We start from the raw sequence: 22720 nt of genomic DNA, 5'->3' as shown, positions 1-22720 counted from the left end.
AGCAATAGTGATAAAAACTGCTTGGTATTGGTACAGAGACAGGCAGGAAGATCAGTGGAATAGAATTGAAGACCAAGAAATGAACTCACACAACTATAATCACCTGATCTTTGAGAAAGGAGCTAAAACCATCCAGTGGAAAAAGGACAGCATTTTCAACAAATGGTGGTGATTCAATTGGAGGTCAGCATGTAGAAGAATGCAAATTGATCTATTCTTATCTCCTTGTAAAAAGCTACAGTCCAAGTGGATAAAGGACCTTCATATTAAACCAGATACATTGAAACTAATAAAAGACAAAGTAGGGAAGAACCTCAAACACTGTGGCACAGGGGGAAAGTTCCTGAACACAACTTGGATTATGCTCTAAGATCAATTATTTACAAATGGGACGTCATAAAATTGCCAAACTTCTGTAAGGCAAAGGATATTGTCAATAGGACAAAATTGCAACCAAAGATAGGAAAATGATCTTTTCCAATCCGATAGAGGGATAATATCCAATATATACAAAGAACTAAAGAAATTAGACTCCAGACAAACAAATAACCCTATTAAAAAGTGGGGTACAGAGCTAAACAAAGAATTCCCATCTGAGAAAAGTTGAATGGCCGAGAAGCACATAAAAAAATGTTCAAAATCCTTAGTCATCAGGGAAATGCAAATGAAAACAACCCTGAGAGTCCACCTCACATCAATCAGAATGGCTAAGATCAAAATCTCAGGTGACAGCAGATTCTGGTGAGGATGTGGAAAAAAGAGGAATACTCCTCCATTTTTGGTTGGATTGCAAGCTGCTACAAACACTCTAGAAAACAGTATGGTGGTTCCTCAGAAAATTAGACACAGTATAACCTGAGGACCCAGCTATACCACTCCTTGGCATATACCCAGAAGATGCTCCAGCATATAACAAGGACATATGCTCCACTATGTTCATAGCAGCCTTATTTATAATAGCCAGAATCTGGAAAGAACCCTGATGTCCTTCAACAGAGGAATGGATATAGAAAATCTCATACATTTATAGGATAGAGTACTACACAGCTATTAAAAACAATGAATTTGTGAAATTCTTAGGCAAATGGATGGAACTAGAAAATATCATCCTAAGTGAGGTAACCCAATCACAAAAGAACACACATGGCATGCACTCAGTTAGAATTGGATATTAGACCAAAAGCTGGAAATATCCAAGATACAACTCATAGACCACATGAAGCTCATGAAGAAGGAAGACCAAAGTGTGTGTGCTTCAATCCTTCTTAGAAGGAGTAACAAAATACTCAGGGGAGCAAATATGGAGACAAAGTGTGGGACAAAAACTGAAGGAGGGGCCATTTGGAGATTGTTCCACCTGGATATTCAGCCCATGTGTGGTCACCAAAGGTAGATGCTGATGTGGATGACAGGAAGTGCATGATGACAGGAGTCTGATAGAGCTGTGTCCTTAGAGATCTGCCAGAGCCTGACATATACAGAGGCTGATGCTCACAGCTAACCATTGAACTGATCATGGGGTTCTCCAATGGAAGAGTTAGAGAGAAGACTGAAGAAGCTGAAAGGGCTTGTGGCCCCATGGGGAGAGCAGCAATACCAACCAACTAGAGCTTCAGGGTCTAAACCACTATCCTGGGAGCACATTGGGAGGGACCCATGGCTCCAGCTGTATATGTAGGGGAGGACGGTCTTATTGGGCATAGGTGGAAAGGAGATCCTTGGTACCCTGAAGGCTGGATACCCCAGTTTGGAGGAATTTGAGGGTGGGGAGGTGGGCGTGTGTGGGTGGGTGGGGACACATCCTCATAGAAGGAGGAGGGTTCCTGGGGGTGGGGAGAATGGGAAAAGGGGATAACATCTTAAATGTAATTAAAATATTCAATAAAGAAAAAGGCACAGAGGGGAGGATCACAACAATGAGTCTAGACAAAATATACTTAAAGACCTGGAAAATGGGTCAGTGGATCAGTGGCTATAAAAGCTTGACCTTAAGTCACTCCTTACAACCTACATAAAGGTAGAGAGAGTACCAACTCTACAAAGCTGTAAGTTCATAGCAATCTTAATATTTTTCCAGTGTAATTGCATTAAAAATATTATCACTTAAAAATGAGAGCTGTAATTCAAAAACATTCTTATATTTGTTTATACCACTTGGCTGCGACATAAAGTATTAAAGATAAGAAAAGTTTAAATTCATAATCAATAGTTTATATTTCAGAACTCAGAGCTGTGATGGGAATCAATGAATTCATTTTTAGAAGACAATTTTCTAAAATAAAAATTCTATAGTATCTTAGTAGAGTTAATCATCTTTCCAGATAAAAAGACTGAGTAATCTACATACTCATATGTATGAGTATAGTATGGTCATAGCAATAACATCTTAAGTAAAAATGTTTATTGAATTAGTCCCATCTAATGTGAAGTTTTTCTATAACATGCATGCACTCCTAGAGTCTCAGTCTCAATAGTGGGAGGACAAAAGAACATAATTTTCCAAAGTAAAGAGAGGGCACAATAATTTTCTGTACACATGTTATATCTTTGGATCTCTTGGGATGATCCTAGGAAAATCACAGTGATGTGTAACCACAGGCTTTCCCACTCATATCCCAGTTCCCAAATGACAAATCTGAGATTTAATTATTTATGAATAAATGCCTATGCCATAAGGTTGAGCTCCAGGCTGGCTCATTATTTATATAACCCATTTAAATTATTCTATGTCTGCTACAAGACTAGTTACATCTCCTCAGTTTCCTCCTTCTGACTGCCTCAGAGTCCACGTTGTGAATTTCTGAATTCATGATGGTTCAGCCCCAGTCCCTTGCTGGCGACTCCGTGAAAGATAACTCTTTATTTGAATGCTGCTATGGCAAACACATGGCTAGTTGCGACATTGGCAGTGAGGATGAGAAAGGGAAAAAAGGTCCAAAAGCAAGAGCCTGATGGGTAATTTGAAGAGGCGGTTGTCCACCAAGCAGAAGACCAAGAGCAAGAGCGGCACTGCAACCACAGTTGAGGACACCTTCTCCTCAGCTTCAGCTCCTGGTGGCCTCAAGGATGTGCTTGCTCCACATCACTGCTAAGCCACCGTTATAGCCCCACACCCTGGCCTCTGCGTACCATGAGCTCAGAGGAGATGTGCATCAAGATAGAGATGCAAGTGAAGGCTTTGGTGCGTGCTGGTAGCCCAGGACCAGTCAACAGTGTGTGCAAGGAGCTGCGGGATCTGCAGCCCAGGGAGCTAGGAGACCTGCAGCTAGAGCCATGTCCTGAGTCCTGCTGCAGCCCCAGCTCACCCAGGGACCTGAGCCTCCAGCTGGAGGAACATGTGCCATAATAATCAGATTCAAGTCTAAGGACTATCTTCAGTACGTAGTGCCTTTAGACAACAGGATGTGCCCTCTTGATGGGCCGCACAGCTGCAGCCTGGATATATCTTCTCCCATGGATGTGTCAGCCGTACCCCTGCTAGGGGCAAGTGGCACTTACTCTGAAGATGACAGTCATGTGGACCAGTACCTGGTTGTAGGCCCAGAGATCCTTGTGGATTCATCGGTGAACAACTTGTTGATTGGCATCACAGGAGTCATGTTACCGAGCCCTAGAGGAGGTCATGATGACACCCCTCCCCTCACCATTGCTACCTCCAATGCAGAATAACCCAATCAAAAGGAACTTCAGCGTCCTTTCAGGCCCAGATGTGCATATGGCCGAAAGTGTTCGCTGTCATTTGAATTTCGATCCCAACTCTGCACCTGGGATTGCTAGAGTTTATGACTCGGTGCAAAGTAGTGGCCCCATGGTTCTTACAAGTCTTATGGAGTAGCTGAAGAAGCTTGCAAAGCAGGAGTGGTACTGGGGCCCCATCACACACTGGGAGGCAGAAGGGAAGTTGGCAAACTTCCATCTGCCAGATGGTTCTTTTCTTGTTCAGGATAGTTCTGATGATTGTTACCTTTTAAGCCTGAGCTTTTACTCCCATGGTAAAACACTTCACACTCGAATTGAGCACTCAAATGGTAAGTTCAGCTTTTATGAAGAGCCAGATGTGGAAAGGCATACATCTATAGTTGACTTAATCAATCATTCAATCAGGGACTCTGAAAATGGAACATTTTGTTATTCAAGGTCTCGGTTGCCTGGATCAGAAACTTACCCAGTCAGACTGACTAATCCAGTGTCACGGTTCATGCAGGTTCGCTCTCTGCAGTATCTGTGCCGCTTTGTTATACATCACTACACCAGAATAGACTTAATTCAGAAACTGCCTTTGCCAAACAAAATGAAGGATTATTTGCAGGAGAAGCACTACTGAGAGATTGGGAGCCCTGTTTCTTGCACTTTGGGGCTTAGAAACAAGACTTGAGTACAGTTTACAGATATACATAGCCACTGAAGTCTTTGCTACCATAACTTGTAGTTTTTATGTGTGAGAGTCATCGATTCGTTCAGGAGTGGGGAAGTGTCTGCAAGGTGTCTTGAGTTTATTTTAGTTCTTGGAAAGGGATGTCTTGAGGGTCTAGAAGTGTGAGTTATCTTTCCTTAATGTGCAGAATAATCACAATATGAATGACTAGACTCTCCTTAATACCACTCCCCATTCCTTTGCTGCTATCCACTGTGATTCTTATGCATTAAAGCACATTTCATGTGTATTCAACCATAAGTAAACTTGAATGAAACTTAAAGAAATATAAATTATGATGTTAAATGCCCCAGTTGAATAAACATGGGATAAAACATTTACAGGTACACTGAAAAATGATTTTTTAAATCTTACACTTTAAAAATGATTTGTTCAGAATTATGAATAAATAGAATGTTGATAAATGGAATGCAAATCTGAGACATCTTTTACAACACTTTTCTAAATTATTTTTTAAGGATGTGACAATTGTTTTGGTTGTAAGAAGCTGATTTTTTCTGTTGCCTTCATTTTCATCTTGTGGTTTGTCTCTTTTGATAAATTGCCTTACATTAAAATTGTAAACAAATATATAACAAAATGAGAAATTGTTGCCTTTTCTGTCATTAAATTTGGGTGCAAATTGGCATAACTTAAAGCTCTGTAAAGCTGAAACAATTGTTACAAAAGTAAGATAATCCTGGTTTCTTGTGAAGGGTGTGTGTGTGTGTGTGTGTGTGTGTGTGTGTGTGTGAGAGAGAGAGAGAGAGAGAGAGAGAGAGATTTTTCAGTTAAATGTTTTATCTATGATTTCTTGAGTAGATAATTTTTCCATAAACTTGACAAAACAAGTTTCATAAATGAGTTGAATTTTCTTACATTAAAGTTTATATAAAGTTGTAAAAAAAAGAAATCGAGAAAAAACAAAGTATTGGGGAAATAAATAAATAACTTAAAGAATGCCAAGAAAATAAAACAAAAAACAAACAAAAAATAGGTGAAGGAAACTGTTCAAGACTTGCATATTGAATAGAAGCAATATAGAAAACACAGACTGAGGAAATTCTAGAAATGGAAGACCTAAGAAAGGGAACAGGGGACAGACTGTTAGCATATCTGCTCCCATGAAGACACCACATCCTGAGGAATCCCAGGAGATCTGCTGTACTCAGAGAATTTGATAAGAACACTGCCAAAGTCCCACAGCTGCTGCTGGGAGGCCAATGGACTCAGGACACATCCCTTCACAAAACTCTCACCTGCCAAATTCCACTTCCCTTCTTGCCAGTCCTTTCTGTATAAGCAGACTTCTAACTAGTCTGCCCCATGAAGACACCAAATCCTGAGGCATTCCAGGAAATCTGCTTCACTCAGAGCATCTGACACCATAACCTGAGACATCCCAGGAGATCCACTGAACACAGGTCAACTGACACTACAGCCTGAGCCATCCCATGGGATCTGCTGCACACAGGGCAATGGGGATCCAAGGAGATCCACTTCACACAGGGCAACTGACACCATATCCTGAAAGCATCCCAGGAGATTCACTGCACACAAAGCAACTGAGCAACTGATTGCCAGCTTGTCTGCTCCCTTGAAGACAACACAGCTTGAAGGCATCCCAGGAGTTCCTCTGTACACAGGACAACTGGGCAACTGAAACTAGAGTCTGAAAACTTCTGAGGGTCTCTGTGTCCTGTAGAGCAACTGGACTGACAGACTGAAAGCCTCGCTAGAGTTCTGCTGCACACATGGAAAAAGAAACCACAGTCTATAGGCTCTCCCAATTTCACACAGGACAACAGTTTGACAGCTCCTCTGAAGATCCAACAGTCAGAAGGCCTCCCAGGAGATCTACTGCAGCCAAGGCAACAGATCAGCAGCCTCTCTGTTCTTCTGAAATTCCCCCTAGTTGGAAAGCCCCACAAGAGGTCTGCTACAGCCAGGGCCAAAGGCCTACCAGAAGACCTGAAGGAACCCAGGGACAAAAGAGGAAGACTCCAGACAGAGTCACCCAGACCAGCAAACACCAGGGATAACCAGATGGCAAGAGGCAAGCGCAAGATGATAAACAACAGAAGCCAACATACGTGGGCATCGTCAGAACGTATTTCTCACACCACAGCAAGCCATGAATACACCAACACACCTGAAAATCAGGATACCAACATAAAATTCTATCTCATGAAGACAATAAAGTTCTTTAAGGTGGATATAAATAACTCACTGAAAGGAATACATGAAAACACAAGTAAACAAATGGAAGCCCTTAAAAAAGAAACAAATGAATCCCTTAAGGGAATAAAGGAAAACACAATCAAACAGGTGAAGGAATTGAATAAAGCAGTCCAAGAACGAAACATGGAAGTAGAAACAATTAAAAAAAAAACACAAATGGAGGCAAACTAGAAGAGGAAAACCTAGGAAACAGGTCAGAACTCATAGATGTAAGCATCACCAACAGAATACAAGAGATAGAAGAGAGAATCTCAGGTGTAGAAGATACCATAGAAGAGATTGACACACTGTCAAAAAATTCAAAACATAAAAAACTCCTAATCCAAAATATCCAGGAAATTAAGGACACAATTAAAAGACCAAATCTAAGAATAATGGAAATAGAGGAGAATGAAGATTCCCAGCTGAAAGGACCTGAAAACTTCTTCAATCATAGAAGAAAACTCCCCTAACATAAAGGAAGACATGCACATAAAGGTATAAGAAGCCTATAGAACACCAAATAAATGGAATCAGAAAAGAAAATCCACTTGTCACATAATATCAAAACACTAAATGCAAAGAACAAAGAAAGGATATTAAAAGCTAAAACTAATAGAAGAGAAGGTGGGGAAGAGCCTCGAATATTGGGCACAGGGGAAAAGTTCCTGAACAGAATACCAATGGCATATGCTCTAAGATCAAGAATTGACAAATGGGACTTCATAAAATTGCAAAGTTTCTGTAAGGCAAAGGACACTGTCAATAGGACAAAACAACAACCAACAAAATTGGGGAAAGATCTTTACCAATCCTTCATCTGATAGAGGGCTAATATTCAATATATACAAAGAACTCAAGAAATTAGACTCCAGACAACAAAATTACCCTATTAAAAATGGGGTATAGAGCCTAACAAAGAATTTTCAATGGAGGAAACTTGAATGGCCGAGAAGCACTTAAAGAAATGTTCAGTATCCTTAGTCATCAGGGAAATGCAAATCAAAACAACCCTGAGATTCCATCTCACACCAGTCAGAATGGCTAAGATTAAAAACTCAGGTGATAGTAGATGCTGGCGAGGGTGTGGAGAAAGAGGAACACTCGTCCATTGTTGGTGGGACTGCAAGATGGTGCAACCACTTTGGAAATCAGTGTGGCGGTTCCTCAAAAAATTGGACATAGCATTACCTGAGGATCCAGCTATACCACTCCTAGGCATATACCCAGAAGATGCTCGAACATATAACAAGGACATATGCTCAACTATGTTCATAGTAGCCTTATTTATAATAGCCAGGAGCTGGAAAGAACCCAGATGTCCTTCAACTGAGGAATGGATTTAAAAAATGTGGTATTATTTACACAATGGAGTGTTACTCAGCTATTAAAAACAATGAATTTGAGAGGTTCCTAGGTAAATGGATGGAACTAGAAATTATCATCCTGAGTGAAGTAAGCCAATCACAAAAGAACACACATGGTATTCACTCACTGATTATTGGATATTAGCCCAGAACCTTGAAATGCCCAAGATGCAACTCACAGGCCACATGAAGCTCATGAAGAAGGAAGACCAAGTGGGGGTGATTCGGTCCTTCTTTGAAGGAGCAACAAAATACTCAAGGGAGCAAATATGGAGACAAAGTGAGGGACAGAAACTGAAGGAGGGACTGTCTGAAGACCATTCTACCTGAGTATCCATCCCATGTGCAGTCACCAAAGGTAGATGCTGATATGGAAGTCAGGAAGTGCATGCTGAGAAGGGCCTGATTTGGATGTCTCCTCAGAGGTCTTCAAGAGTCTGACATATTCAGAGGCAGATGCTCACAACTAGCCATTGAACTGATAATGGGGTTCCCAATGGAGGAGTTAGAGTGAAGGCCATTGGAGCTGAAAGGGTTTGTGGCCCCATGAGGAGAGCAACAATACCAACCAACCACAGCTCCCAGGGTCTAAACCACCAGCCTGGAAGCACTTAGGAAGGGATCCAGGGCTTCAGCTGAATAAGTAAGAGTGGAGGGCCCTGCTGGGCATAGGTGGAAGAAGAGATCCTTGACTTCGTGAAGGCTGGATGGCCCAGGGGGTAGGAATTTTGATGGTGGGGAGGTGGGAGTGGGGGGGGGTAGGCAGGGGTTACATCCGCAAAGAAGGAGGAGGGGTGAGGGAATAGGGGGTTCCTGGGTGGGTGGGGGATTGGATAAGGGGACAACATATGAAATGTAATTAAAACATCCAATAAAAAAAAGAAAGAAAATTCTCAACAGAGAAATCTCATAAGGCTAAGAAGAACTTAGTGAAATGTTTAAAGCCCTTAGTCACCAGGGAAATGCAAATCAAAACAATTCTGAGGTTCTATCTTACACCCATCATAATGGTTAAGTGTGGAGAGCCGTGGTGGGCAGAGATGGCGCTGGCATCCAGTGCTCTCCCAAAGTTTACAGATTTACTGCCTTTGTGCAAGGGAAAAAATGCGCCAAGTCACAGCCCGTGCTGGGACAGATATGCACTTATGGGCAAGCAACCAACCAGAAATGTACACGCCGCTCCAGGGGGTATTTAAGCGGCACCTTCTCGGGCCCTGGGATCTTCCTCAATACATCGTAATAAAGAAGAACTGCGGAAGGACCCTGGTGTGTTGCTGTGTCTTCCTTGCTGGCGAGGTGGGTGCGCATGACATAGTGGTGCCGAAACCCTGGAAATTCACCAACGCCGGTGCTGAGGAGACCCTCCACTCGCGGAGTGGATTCAGAACCGCAGGGCAAGGTAAAGCTTTGAGAGGCATGTTTGGCCTGGATTTATCCCACCTCAATCCCCAATTACAAGGTGCCGTGGTGGCGCTCATTCTGGTCATGCCAGTGTTCATTCTTTTCTTTTTGATCCTGTTCTGTTTCCACTGCTTTTCTTGTTAAATTCCGCCACCACTTTAGGCCGGCGGATCTGACAGGCAGGCGGAGGTTTGACACTGCCCCCCTCCCAGCCACTGCTTAAGGCCGGCAGTTTTGACAGACAGATGGAGGTTTGGTACAGTTAGACGGACGTAAATAAGCCTCGAGGCCCCTCCTCTATGTGTCAGATTCTCTTGTAGATAAGAGGGCGACATGAGAGCCTCGCAGTCAGTGGTTACGGCGCTCCAGACACTCTTGGGACAGCATAAATTGAAAATCTCTGCAAACACGTTACAAGGGTTTGGCAGGGAGATAGATCGCGTAGCACCCTGGTTTGCATGCTCCGGATCGCTGACACTTGCCTCCTGGGACAAACTAGAAGAAGATCTAATTATGGAACAACAGAATGGAAAGTTGAAGCCTGGAACACAACCACTGTGGAAATTAATAAGATCGTGTTTGCAAGATCAAAGGTGCAGCCCGGCTATCGTGGCAGGCCAGGGAGTATTGAAAGAGTTACAAGGCCACATGTCAGAAACAAAGCTTGGAAAGCGCTTGGGAGCTCAGGAAAGGAAGGGAGCTCAGGAAGGCATGCCAAAAAATCCTCCCAAGGACGTCAGTCCTCGGGAATGAGAGAGGGAACAAAAAATTCCCTGGGAGAGCGACACAAAGATAAGGGAGGGGGAGCTTCCCTGGGAGAGCAACATACGAAGGAGGAAAAGCCTCTATATCCGGTAAAGGATTTGGAGACTTTGAAATTGTATAATTCTGAGCCAGGGGAAGTAAGTTCCTCTGAGGAAAAAGTAGTCCGCCATGCGGCGGAAGGATACCATCTGGACAGGTGGCTGCCACTGCTGAATAGAGAACAAAGGAGGCAGGGATTATAAACCGCTCGCTCGTGCGGCTCCCCCACCCACGCTGATTTCCCAGCCAGCACTCCCCGCCGCATTTCCCAGTGCTCCTCCGACTTATGCGGACAAGTGCTGTTCAGACTTCTTCCTTTCAAAGGAAGACAAAAGAAGAATGTTACAAGCCTTTCCCATATTTGAGGACGCGAGGGGAGGCGTCAGCCTCAGGCCCAAAATTCACAACAGCTTATGGGCCAGGAGTTGTTATTATATTGGAGGAATTAAAATTATGCTTGCTTCCCTCCATGACATTGTAACTACCTGCCGACAAAGGAATTCCTCAACTTGTTTTGGGTCCTTCCTTCCAAATTTGTTGAGAATGATAGAAGACAAGATGGCTTTGATTCCTCTGATGTGTATTAGATCCTATCAGTAATAAGAGACCTAATCTTAAGTTAATAATTGAAGGAAAAAGGTTTTGAAGGATTCATAGATACTGGAGATATTTAACAGGTACTGTGGCTATTTAAAAATTATTAGAGGACAAGATTGCCTTTAGCTTGGCTTTTATCTGATACCCTCACTCAGCTAAAAGGAGTTGGTTATTCAATTAATCCACAAACAAAGTTCAAATTTAAGATTTATGAAACTAATGGGACATTACAGCCTGTCTTGCCTACATCGGTTACCATTCTAGTAAATACATAGAATTATTATAGATTTAAAAGATTGTTTTTATTGTTCCTTTACATCCTGGTAAAGGTGATGAGGTTTAAATCCAATGAATTTACTAGTGATTCTTGAGAGCCCATGAAGCAATATCATTAAAAGGTTGCCTCAAAGAATGATTAATAGTCTTATATAAGAATTTGTTGTTGCTTTAATACAGAAGTTAAGCATTTAAATCTCTCAGTGTATTTTATTCATTTTGTTAACTGATCTCTCTAAAAGGAGTTTTTCTGTATGCCTTTGCTCTAATACAACGAGTTTTAAAATTTTAGAGTGCTTATCGCTCCAGAAAAGATTCAAAGACAATATCTTTTTAATATTTGAGAGTTCAGTTATATCTTAAGCAGATTGTGACACAGAAAATTCCAATAAGAATGGATAATTGGGCTGGAGAGATGGCTCAGCCGTTAAAGGCTGGACACACAACTAAAAATATTAAGAGTTCAATTTCCAGCAACCACATGGTGGCTCACAACCATTTGTAGTGGGATCTAGTGCCCTCTTCTGGCTTGCAGGCATGCATACAAAAATTGGTTTACTTTTAATGATTCTTAAAAGTTGTTAACAGATATTAATTGGCTAAAACCTCATCTTAAACTTACCACAGGAGGACTTGAACCTCTGTTTGATGTTTTCAAGGGAGATACAAATCCTAATTCCCCTCGACAGTTAACTGATGAGGGATAGATAGCTTTGTAAAAGTATAGAATAAGCTGTTAGTCATTAAAAGATAAATTATATAGACTATGATACATTGTTGGCTGTTTACATTATTACTACTTATGTGCTCACAACAGCCCTTTAGCCAAAGAAACCATTAATGTGGTTTCATCCTTCTTCATGTACAAGTAAAGTTTGAATATCTTATTATGAAACTATTACACTGTTAATACAGGATTGTAAGATAGAATCCTGAAAATATTTTGGATGAAATGTTGATTCTTTATTCCAAATAGAAATTAAGTTGGTTATTGGAGAATAATGATATTTGGCCTATTACATGGCAAAGTTTTTAGGCAAAATTGATAATCATTATCCATAAGACAAGTTGTTAACAGTTGTTCTCTATGCATGCTTTTGTATTTCCTATAAATTTACATACAGCCCATAGAAAAAATATTTACTATATTTACAGATGCCTCATCAATTTATTAGGCAGTATATGTAATTATATCACATGTTCATTTTCTTGAATTTTCCCCTGCTTCAGCACAAATAATTAAATTATGTGCTGTAGACACTATTTAAAATGCTGAAAAATCAAGCTTTCAATTGGTACACTCATAGCCAGTATATGGCTCATGGTTTGCAACTACTTAAAATTGTTGCCCTTTTAGATATTATTAATTCTCAAATTTTACAGTTATTTATAGAAATACAGCTTAATTTAAGAAATGTATACTGTTTCTTTATAAGACATTTAAGGGCTCATTGGATTGCCTAGAACCCAGGACAATGCCAGAACAGATTTGTATACCAGTCAAATTATAGACCATATAGAAACAATTGGTCATACAATCTTATTCTTTATATCATCAAAATAATAATAACTTGAGACAATAATTTGATATTTCTAGAAAGTGTACAAGTTAAATAACAAAAACTTGTTCTCAGTGTCCTCAATTTTCATAATGGTGTTAAGCCTTGAGGACTTACACGTGATCAATTATGACAAATAGATGTTACTCACATCCCATCCTTTGGCAAATTTCAATATTTACATGTTTCTATTGATACTTGTTCCGGAATTATATTTGCTTCTCCATTGGCCGGAGAAAAGGCAGCACATGTTATCCAACATTGCCTTGAGGCCTGGAGTGCCTGGGGAAAGCCTAAAATTCTCAAGACAGATAATGGACCAGCATATACGTCTCAAAAGTTTGGACAATTTTGTCGCCAAATGGAGGTGACCCACCTGACAGGTCTTCCGTACAATCCTCAAGGACAAGGCATCATAGAATGGGCTCATCGCACTCTAAAATCTTATCTAATAAAACAAAAAGGGGAAGTCGAGAGGCTCTACCCTCAGTGCCACGAGTAACCGTTTCTATAGCACTCTTTCCTCTTAATTTTTAAAATCTGGACAGTCAGGGCCATTCGGCTGCTGACCGCCATTGCTTAGAGCCTGACAGGCCAAAAGAGATGGTCAAGTGGAAGGAGGTCTTGACTGGACAATGGAAAGGCCCAGATCCTATTTTAATAAGATCCAGGGGAGCTGTTTGTATTTTTCCACAGGAAGAGGACAATCCATTTTGGCTACCAGAGCGATTGACGCGAAGGCTAGTGGCAACTGAAGATGTTCCCCCGAAGGATTCATCTGCAGATCTTTCCAGTCCTAATTTGGATCCTCCATATTTGGGTTCCTAGTATATGGGGGGAACAACGATGGGCTATATTATCTATTTTTCCTAAACCCATACCTGTTAGACATGATGCCGTGGTGTTTCCAAGATTTCTTACAACTAATAAAACCATGGGGCTGCCTTATCTTCCCTATGATAAAACCCACGCCCCCCTGGGGGAAAATAGCTCCTTGCCTGAATGGGGCTCTCTCTGTTTTCAGATTACTGAGACAGGAAACTGTATAACTCTCTCGAAGAGAACCTTGGGGTGGTTTTATGACAAGAGAAGCTGGGTTAAATTAACAACTAAAAAGAATAATAATGAAAAGGATAATAGTTATGTCAAGGAGTTCTCACAGTCCTTTTTGCAACCAGCCATTTGGATAAATGGAACATTTTTATTACCCAACTTGACTGATGGGAGGCATCCCCGTCAACCTAAGGTCTCCCCCTTTTGTAGTTAAGAAGATGAGGGAGTTGTTCTGCCCTGGTCTGAGTGTCAATCCAGAGTAACACGATGGGCAGATACCAATGAAACTTTTTCCTTTTCACCCAATATGTTGGGAGATCCTGGAGCTGATGCGGTGATGAGAGAGGGCCCTTTTCTACAGGGCATTAGTATGAATCCCTTCCACAAATGGCTACTTTGTGGGATTAATGGCAGTTGTACCGACCTCAACTCCCTAGCCTTTCTCCAGGGCGGAGCGGCAGGAAGGGCATCCTTTACAGGAGTTATTAATGGAACTATGGTGAAACAGAGTTCAGATCAGATCCCTCGGTTGACAAAGCCTATTCAGTTAATTACTGGAGTTAACAAGATTATTATAAATCAAACGGTATTGTCACCTACCCCAGTGTGTGTCTTTCCCCCCTTCTTGTTTATTCTTTCAAATTCCTCATTTGAAAACTGCACTAATGATTCATGCATGATGTCTCAGTGTTGGGCTGTTGGACAAGCTAAGCATGCCATGGTTGCCAGAGTGCCACGATGGGTCCCTGTCCCTGTTGAAACCCCCTCTACCCTATCATTATTCAGACAAAAAAGAGACTTTGGTATAACTGCAGCCATAGTGACGGCGATATCAATTAGTGCCATTGCAGCTACGGCTGCTGGGATTGCTATGGCAACCAAAGTCCAAACAGATGCAGCTTTAAATCAGCTATCCACTACAGTGGCAGAGGCAGTCAATATCCATACTTCTACGAGTGCTGAATTGAAAGGCGGATTGATGATTGTTAATCAGCGCCTAGATTTGGTAGAAGAAAGGATAGATATTCTTTTTCAACTGGCACAATTGGGATGTGAAAGAAATCTGGGAGCCCTCTGTATTACTAGTGTTCAATATGAAAACTTTACTTGAACAGCTAATTTGTCCAGACAATTGTCTCATTACCTAGCAGGAGAATGGTCAGAAGGATTTGATGAACTTCTCGAGAAGTTGTGAGCAGCGGTGGTGGCCATCAACTCAACACGTGTGGACATTTCACTGACTGAATGACTCTCCTCCTGGATCTCTTCGGCCTTCTCTTTCTTTAAAGAGTGGGTAGGAGTAGGCCTGTTTGGTACAACCCTGTGTTGGGGATTAGTGTTCATGCTCTGGTTGGTTTGCAAGCTCAGAGCTCAACAGAAAAGTGACAAGGTCGCTATTGCCCAAGCACTTGCAGCCTTAGAACAAGGTTCATCTCCCGAAATTTGGTTATCCATGTTAAAGAAATAGCCAGCAAACAGATCCCTCAGCCGTTGCACCCCAAGGGTTCAGCCCATTGCACTGAGTCAGTGAGGAGTCTTGGCCTGGTTGGTCTTGTCTGTGTAGCTCTGGTACCTGAATATTGAGGCAAACAGCCCTTGCACCCCTGGGAGATGACTCCATTGCACAGGGACGGGTGTTTGCATCTCTTTCTGTTTCCCCTAGCCCTTACACCCAGAGGACTTGTTTCCATTGCACCTAGTAGGGTAAGGGAGACCGTATTAAACTATCAGTCCTTGATCGCTTATTCCCTCATAATGGAGTTTGCTTGATCGGGCTTGAGTTTGAGTCATGATTGGTACCGCACTAGACAGGCCAAGGACAGCTCCGTCTTTTCATCTCCAGGCCAGCTGCCATTGGTCCCAATGACGGGAATAGGTTGACGCCAGAAGCCAGAAGCACACCACTAGCTGTGAGTCCACCCCATAACAGGCATTGCAAGTGGCCACAACCTGGGGCGCACATTCAAAGAATGCCAGGTGTGGGTGCGCAACCCTCGCTGCCTAAGACAGAGAACTCACCTTTCGTTGGTGCTGGTTTTGGATTCACATCAACTAGGCTAAGACATGGGACATTGGCCAGTGCCTGTGATTCTTATTAAAACAAAAAGGGGGAGATGCCGCGGTGGGCAGAGATGGTGCTGGCATCCAGTGCTCTCCCAAAGTTTACAGATTTACTGCCTTTGTGCAAGGGAAAAAACGCTCCAAGTCACAGCCTGTCCCGGGGCAGATATGTGCTTATGGGCAAGCAACCAACCAGAAATGTACACGCCACTCCAGGGGGTATTTAAGCGGCACCTTCTCAGGCCCTGGGGTCTTCCTCAATACTTCGTAATAAAGAAGAACTGCGGAAGGACCCTGGTGTGTTGCCGTGTCTTCCTTGCTGGCGAGGTGGGCGCGCGTGACAGTTAAGATCAAAAACTCAAGAGACAGAACATGCTGGTGAAGATGTGGAAGAAGGGAACACTTCTTCATAGCTGGTAGCAGTACAAATTTGGACAACCACTTTGGAATTAAATTTGGTTTCTCAGAAAACTGGTAATAGTTATACCTCAAGACCCGACTATACCACCAGGTATATGTATGTATACATGTATATGCACATTTTTTTTTCTGAAACAGTGATTCTCTGAGTATCCTTGGCAGTCTTGGAACTCAATCTGTACACCAGGCTAGCTCTCAACTCAGAAATTCCTCTGACTCTGCCTCCTGGATGTTAGAATTAAATACATGTGCAACCAACACATGGGGATTATTTAAAATATTCTTATTCTTATTTTTATATTGGGTTTGTAGCTGTTGTATAGTAATATAGACTCACTTCTGTAGCTCTTGCTAAACTTGAACTCACTATTCTGCTGTTTCAACCTCAGGGTTACAGACTTGATTCACCAGGCCCAATTCTGCTCATGTGTTCTATACAACTTACAGTTGTGTGCTTTCTTCTTCATCCTCCATTCTTGATATTTTAAGTGTTCTCTCACATCACCTAGTTAAATACCATTTCATTTGTTGACACACGGATGATTTGAGGCTTCACTCAAAGTGCAGACAAAACACACAGCAGATCTTCTCCAACCTTTCTCTTTCCTCCAATCAGTTTTCAGTATTTCTTTAGATTACATGTAAATATCAGCACTGAAGTTACTAGGTTCTAGGTGTGGTATGGTGCATGTAGGAGACATTTTACTCACTTTGAGTGACAGATAACAGTTTTACTGTGTCAAGTGTGCATCTGGGTTTGTTCAGCATTGTGTTTGTCACTGAGAACAACAGCAAGTGTGTTTCTCTCTGAGAGTGTTCAGCTATGTAAAGTGAGTGGCAAAGTTTGGATTCCCCTGCACGAAGTATGCTCTGGGAAGGTATGGGTTTAATCTCAAGAACACTGGGATGCTAAAAGCCCAAAGTTTTCATGATGTTTATTGATACTACAGCTAAGAAATTATCTGACTAATTTAATATTTAAAATTGAATGTTTTCACCCCATGTAAAGTACTCTGTTTATCATCCCTATCAATTTGACTCCTCTCAGATCTGTCCTTTGTAAGCCACCGTGTTTGTGTCTCTCTGGCAGGGTACATGTTCAAGATGTGGACACCGCCAGATTGTGGATATTCCTACCTTTCACTATTTCAAATATGGCTATCTAAGCATCATTGTGCAAATGATAGTATGGTTCTCTGCATTAGTTCTGGCTCCATGTGTGTGGGATTTCTGGATCATGTGATAATTGACAGATAAAATAATGTTTCATTGTGTATTTTGCCAAATACAAACAACTGAAGCAACTGGTATTGCAAATGTCATAGCTATCACATAGTTAAAGTAGTGGAAGGTGCCAGAGAGACAGTTCAGCAGTTAAGTATCCTGATCCAAAGAAGACTCAAGGTCAATTACCAAAACCCACACTAGGTGGTCGACAAGTACACATAGGTAAAGCTCCAGAGTTCCTGACACCTCTTGCCTCCATGATCACCTGCACTCAAGTAAACACACACACACACATACACACACACACACACACACACACACACACACATTGTTAAAGCTTACAAATAAATTCTTCTTAGGATCTTAAAAACAACGTTTGAAGCCAGGAAAAATGAGAGCCATCTCACAGATCTCCTTTGAAAACACAGTGAAAGACAGAAGCCTCTTGTGATATCTGAGAGGGTATGGGTTTTAATTTTCTTTTATATATTGTAATCCTCACACAAAGTAAACAGATTTAACAGAAAAAAGATAATTTCATACATCAATTTAAGCCTCAGAATATTCCCACAATGCCGTGATCCATACTCTGATGACAATATTTTGAATTATATTCAGGATTCATACCCATCACTGAATAATCAAGTATTTACTATTCTGCCACACATTGACCTGAAAATCTTAGTTATACGCTTTTCAGTGCAAATAAACACAAAAGGGCTGACTGTGGCATAACTATGGGATACAATAATTTGGACACAGTACAATACTGAAGAATTTTTGAACTTCATCCTTGAGTGGAATATAACAGTGTCCAAAATGTAGAAAACCACAAAGAAGCTCATGAACAGCATGATGGTCCTGCTGGCCCTTTGCTCTGGGGATGCTTTTGAAGCAAGGCTGATGCTGTAAAGATGGTGGGCCTGCTTCTTGTGCCTCCAAAGGAGAGTCACCATGTACCCGCTGGACAGGGACATGAGACTAATGAGAAAGGCTTCCCTGATGGCTATTGGTGTGGAAAATAGGCTTTTTCTTGAATAACTCATTGGTAGAAGTGAACATGACTGAGTAACATACATAAAATTATCTGAGGACAAATTGGGTATAGCAGTTAATGATACTAAGAAGTAACCACTAAAAGACAAATAGAGGACACAGAGGAAAAGAAAGGCACCTGAGATGTAATGGGGAGATTTCTGTTTAAACTTTGTTAAACAGGAGCTTCTAGGACTAAGGATGATGGTCCAAAGGACATTCAGCAGACAGGTAGCACAAAGGGTGAGGCCCCTCAGAAGCCTGTGCAAATAGATAAGGGATTGGCATGTGGTAGAATCCCATCTCCCCCCAGACATAAACATGTCCACAGCTATGAGTCCCATAGTTATAAGCAGCATTAGTTGGGTTAGGGACAAAAAAACAATGTAGAGATCATTGGGCTTAAGCCTGTTGTCTCCAAGGAACATGCAGAGGTGGGCAAAGATAAGGATACTGTTAGCTGAGATCCCGATGCTTACTTCAGTGAGCAAGGTGATTTTTAAGTTTCTGTCAATTTGGAGTATTTTGGCTTTATTCATTGTATGTGGGTAGGAATCAAATAGCAAAAATCTGAGGAGAAAAGAGAAAACTTTTTATTACAAAATGTTGCCTTACTTAGAAATTCCAACCAGCATCAAGCTAGCAACAAAATGTTGCCTCATCCTGATTTCACTTCACCAACTCAGCTACAGTTCACATCACCTCAAAGCCATCCCCACTGTTCCTCTGTCCTAATGCTTTCCAATCAAGGCCAAATTGTGTGTACTTTTGTGGGGCTACTTCTGAATATAAACTTTCTTGTATATTGAACATTTCCATGAGTTACAAGTATAATTCTATCTCCTTGTCCATGGATTTGGTTTCTTCTGGCACGAGAGCTACATTTCCTTTGATTGTCAGACACATAATAGCTTTCCCTATCTGGCGAACTGGAATGGAGAAGATTGCACAAAACTCGAAATGTGCGCTCCTGGAGGACTGTGTGCCCATGGGGTCTAGTACACAGGGTCCTTTATATCAGTGACTGCTTTATTCTACTCCTTACCTCTAGGCCAAATATTCATACTCTCTCTCTCTCTCTCTCTCTCTCTCTCTCTCTCTCTCTCTCTCTTTCTCTCTCTCTCTCAGTGAGTGTGTGTGTGTCTCTCTCAGTGAGTGTGTGTGTGTGTGTGTGTGTTTGTGTGTGTTTCCCCCTCATCCCAAATTTTTCCCTTTCTCTCTCCCCTCTTTACTCTCCATGCTTTCTGTTTCTCAAACAGCATTTCCCTGTGTAGCCCTGACTGCCCTAGAACTCACTCTGTAGAACAGGCTGACCTCTAACTCAAAGATCTTCCAGATTCTACATTTGAAGTGGCTGGATTAAAGACATGTGCCAGCTAATTGACTACCAAAAAGATTAATGAAATAAATAGATACTCCTCACAAAGCCAGGCCCAACCATAAATAAGATGAATAACAATTTACATCCAGGGAAGAGAAATCTCCCCTAGAATTCCCTTCTTTTTCCTTTCCAGGTAAAAATGAATCATCCATGATGTCTGCTGTTAGAAGTTCTAATCCAGATGCTGGCCTCCAAACTTAAACTACTCAGACCTTAGAAGGGCCATTGACAAAAACATCAAACAGCTAGAGATTGAGATCACTAATCTGAAGAAATCTCTCATTTTTCTGTCTGAAGAGACCTCCAACAATCACAAAGATCCTTATTGGACTTGATCTACTCTATTATAACAGAGAAAGGCTGTGTACAGCTCTTGACTATGTACAGCCCTTAAAGAAGAATATTGCCTTTACATAGACAAGACAGGGCTGGTTAAAGAGAGCATGAAAAAGGTCAGAGAAGGCCCTGAGAAAAATCAAAGAAAGAGAAAGATGAGTGCTGGTACAAGAATTGGTTTTCAACCTCTCCAGGGTTGTCAACCTTACCTCCTCTCATCTTGGGACCATTATTTGGGTTCTTTTTGATTATTTCTTCTGGTCCCTGGGCCTCAAATAGGCTGACTAACTCTGTGAAATAACGGATAAATAATTTGGTAGCAAAACCTATTCAGACACATTATCATAAGTTAGCTGTAGAGACTCAAGATGAGGTTATCCAGGGTGTTCCCAAAACCCATCTCCACCCAACCTAAAAGAGGGTACTTCCGCCCCTAGACCAGGCAGAGAGGGGCCACCCAGAACCCCCTCTGACAGGAGACCTGAATTCTTGCTTAGGCTGCAAGGCTAAGCACTGTAAGGGAATATCAATAAAAGTTAAAAATATCTCTCTGGGTTCCCTGAGGGACAAGCCTGACTGCATAGGGGTTGATGTCAAAAGTATCCCCTCTCCAGGAAAAAGACATCAGGATGGATATGGCCCTCATGCCTCACTGGACAACGACAGGGGGACCAGAGCCATTACAAGGTCCCCTTCAATCACTGGAGGTCAGGCCTCTATCCCCGCCTTTGCAAGACTAGATTCGCCACAGCCCTTCTATACTTAAAGAAGGGAGGAGATGTCAGGGGCATCCCTGCTTATTCATTGAAGGCCTAAAATCAGCCATAGGCCTACAATCAGCAATAGGCCTGTCATACATGTATACTAACACAAAATCTTGGGTCTCTGTGGATAAACACTGAAATAGATGGCTATAAGCTATTGTAAACAGGCAGTTTTTGTGACAATTTACCAGCCTGAGTAGTCATAGACCTTGTAATTAGGTAGCTTTGGCAGATATTACCAACTTAGATAAGGACAAGTGAATCATAGGCAGAGTCATAGTGACCTATCCCCTGAACCCTCACCCAGCAGATACCCTGTTCTGAAAAATATCTGTATTCCCTTGAACACCTACAATCCAGTGTCATCCCCTTCCCCACATCCTGCCTTTTTGTGTTTATAACCCCTGTGTGAATGAGTATAAATTACAATTTGAAAAAAAAATAAATTATATATATCACCAAGGAAGATAAAAGACATGTGCCAACAGTGTCCAGCCAGGCCAAATATTCTCAATAAATCTCCAGAACAAATGATTACCAATTTAGACTCTGAATCAAATCCTTCCCACTGCAATTTTCTCAAGCACTCAGAGCTCCAGTCACCTTCTCTAGAGTATATGGACCATGTGTCAAAGGACTCTAAGTGTGAAAGAACATGCTGTATACATACCCACTGAACATGGAACTGATTCAGGCACAGAATAACCACTAATGATATGTCTACTGCTAATTTTCTCATGCAGTGCTTTGGCATGTGGCCTGGGAGAGACAATTCAGCTCTGTTAACGACTGATCAGCTCTTTCCCTGCCTGAAACAGAAAAGAAAAAATGACCAATACAGTAGAATGGCAGAGCCAGGCTTCCTTTGCAAACAGTGTGAAATTCTGATCTTTCTCTGAATTCTAAATGACGCTGCAGGCAACCTTTGACTTTAATCTTCTGTCATGATGCCTCTGAGAAAAGACTCCAAGAATTAAATATTAGTGTGAATAGATTCTTACTTTGTTTCTTGCATGTAAAGTCAGGGTGGTAAATAAAACAACAGTTATAATAGACTTAGGGTCACGCATTCTGAGGTCATTATTAAATGAAAAGTATCACCCAGTGTCGATGGATCAGCTCCACAGGAGTCTTCCATCTCCTTCTAGGTGCAGGAGTCTTCTTCAGACTTCAGAGATGCCAACCAAAAGTACATGAGAAATGTAGTGGTGTTTTATGTAGAAATCATCATTTCCTTTAATGAACATTTAGTACATCTGAGTCCTATACTGCTGTAAAAAAAATCCCAGATACATAGAAAAGAATTTTATTCCTGCCCATCATTTTAAACCTTGTCATTAACAACATCAACATGTTAGCAGCCAAAGTACATGGCTTGAACCTGAAAATGGACCCCCAGACAGAGTTATTAAATTAACAGACTGGCAAGCCAAGAACGAGTAAGATTCTGCAAAGAGCCTTACAAACCTAAGACAGAAGTGCATTGCTTTTGATAATGCATATTCCATGATGGTTACAGAAGACATTCTTTTCAGAATGACTTAAGACAGGCTCAGACTTGTTAATGAAAAAAAACAGGGAAAGGCAGGGAGGCTCTGGGGCTACTTGGTAAGAATTGGACATGGGCCAAGGACAAGGAAATGGGCTGCTTGTCAGGAATATGACACTGGCCAAAAACATGAAAGTAGGCTTCAGGCAGGAATCTGACATTAGTCTAGAACAAAGAAGTAATTTCAGGTAGGAATATAAATCTTAGGCTACAACAAAGAAGTAATTTCAGGCAGAAATCTAAATATTAGGCTAGA

At 41.6% G+C, this 22720-nt stretch overlaps 1 protein-coding gene and 1 pseudogene across 1 annotated transcript; one reads left to right on the top strand and one right to left on the bottom strand.

Annotated features, from left to right (window-relative positions):
* The first annotated feature begins 2799 nt into the window (after window positions 1-2799).
* LOC114633125 lies at window positions 2800-4324 on the top strand (annotated as a pseudogene).
* A 13716-nt stretch (window positions 4325-18040) lies between these two features.
* LOC114633137 (vomeronasal type-1 receptor 44-like) lies at window positions 18041-18997 on the bottom strand. The gene has a single exon (XM_028781750.1). The coding sequence runs from the start codon at window positions 18971-18973 to the stop codon at window positions 18041-18043; it is 933 nt and encodes a 310-aa protein (XP_028637583.1). The 5' UTR covers window positions 18974-18997.
* Window positions 18998-22720: the final 3723 nt, after the last annotated feature.

Source organism: Grammomys surdaster, unplaced genomic scaffold, assembly GCF_004785775.1.
Source record: "Grammomys surdaster isolate TR1022 unplaced genomic scaffold, NIH_TR_1.0 531, whole genome shotgun sequence".
Lineage (NCBI taxonomy): Eukaryota > Metazoa > Chordata > Mammalia > Rodentia > Muridae > Grammomys > Grammomys surdaster.
Note: the sequence above shows the minus strand (reverse complement) of the source record. Positions and strands in the feature narration are given on the sequence as shown.

Excerpts from the sequence above, each read along its gene's own strand:
- LOC114633137 (XM_028781750.1), bottom strand. The coding sequence starts at position 18,973 with ATGAATAAAGCCAAAATACTCCAAATTGACAGAAACTTAAAAATCACC.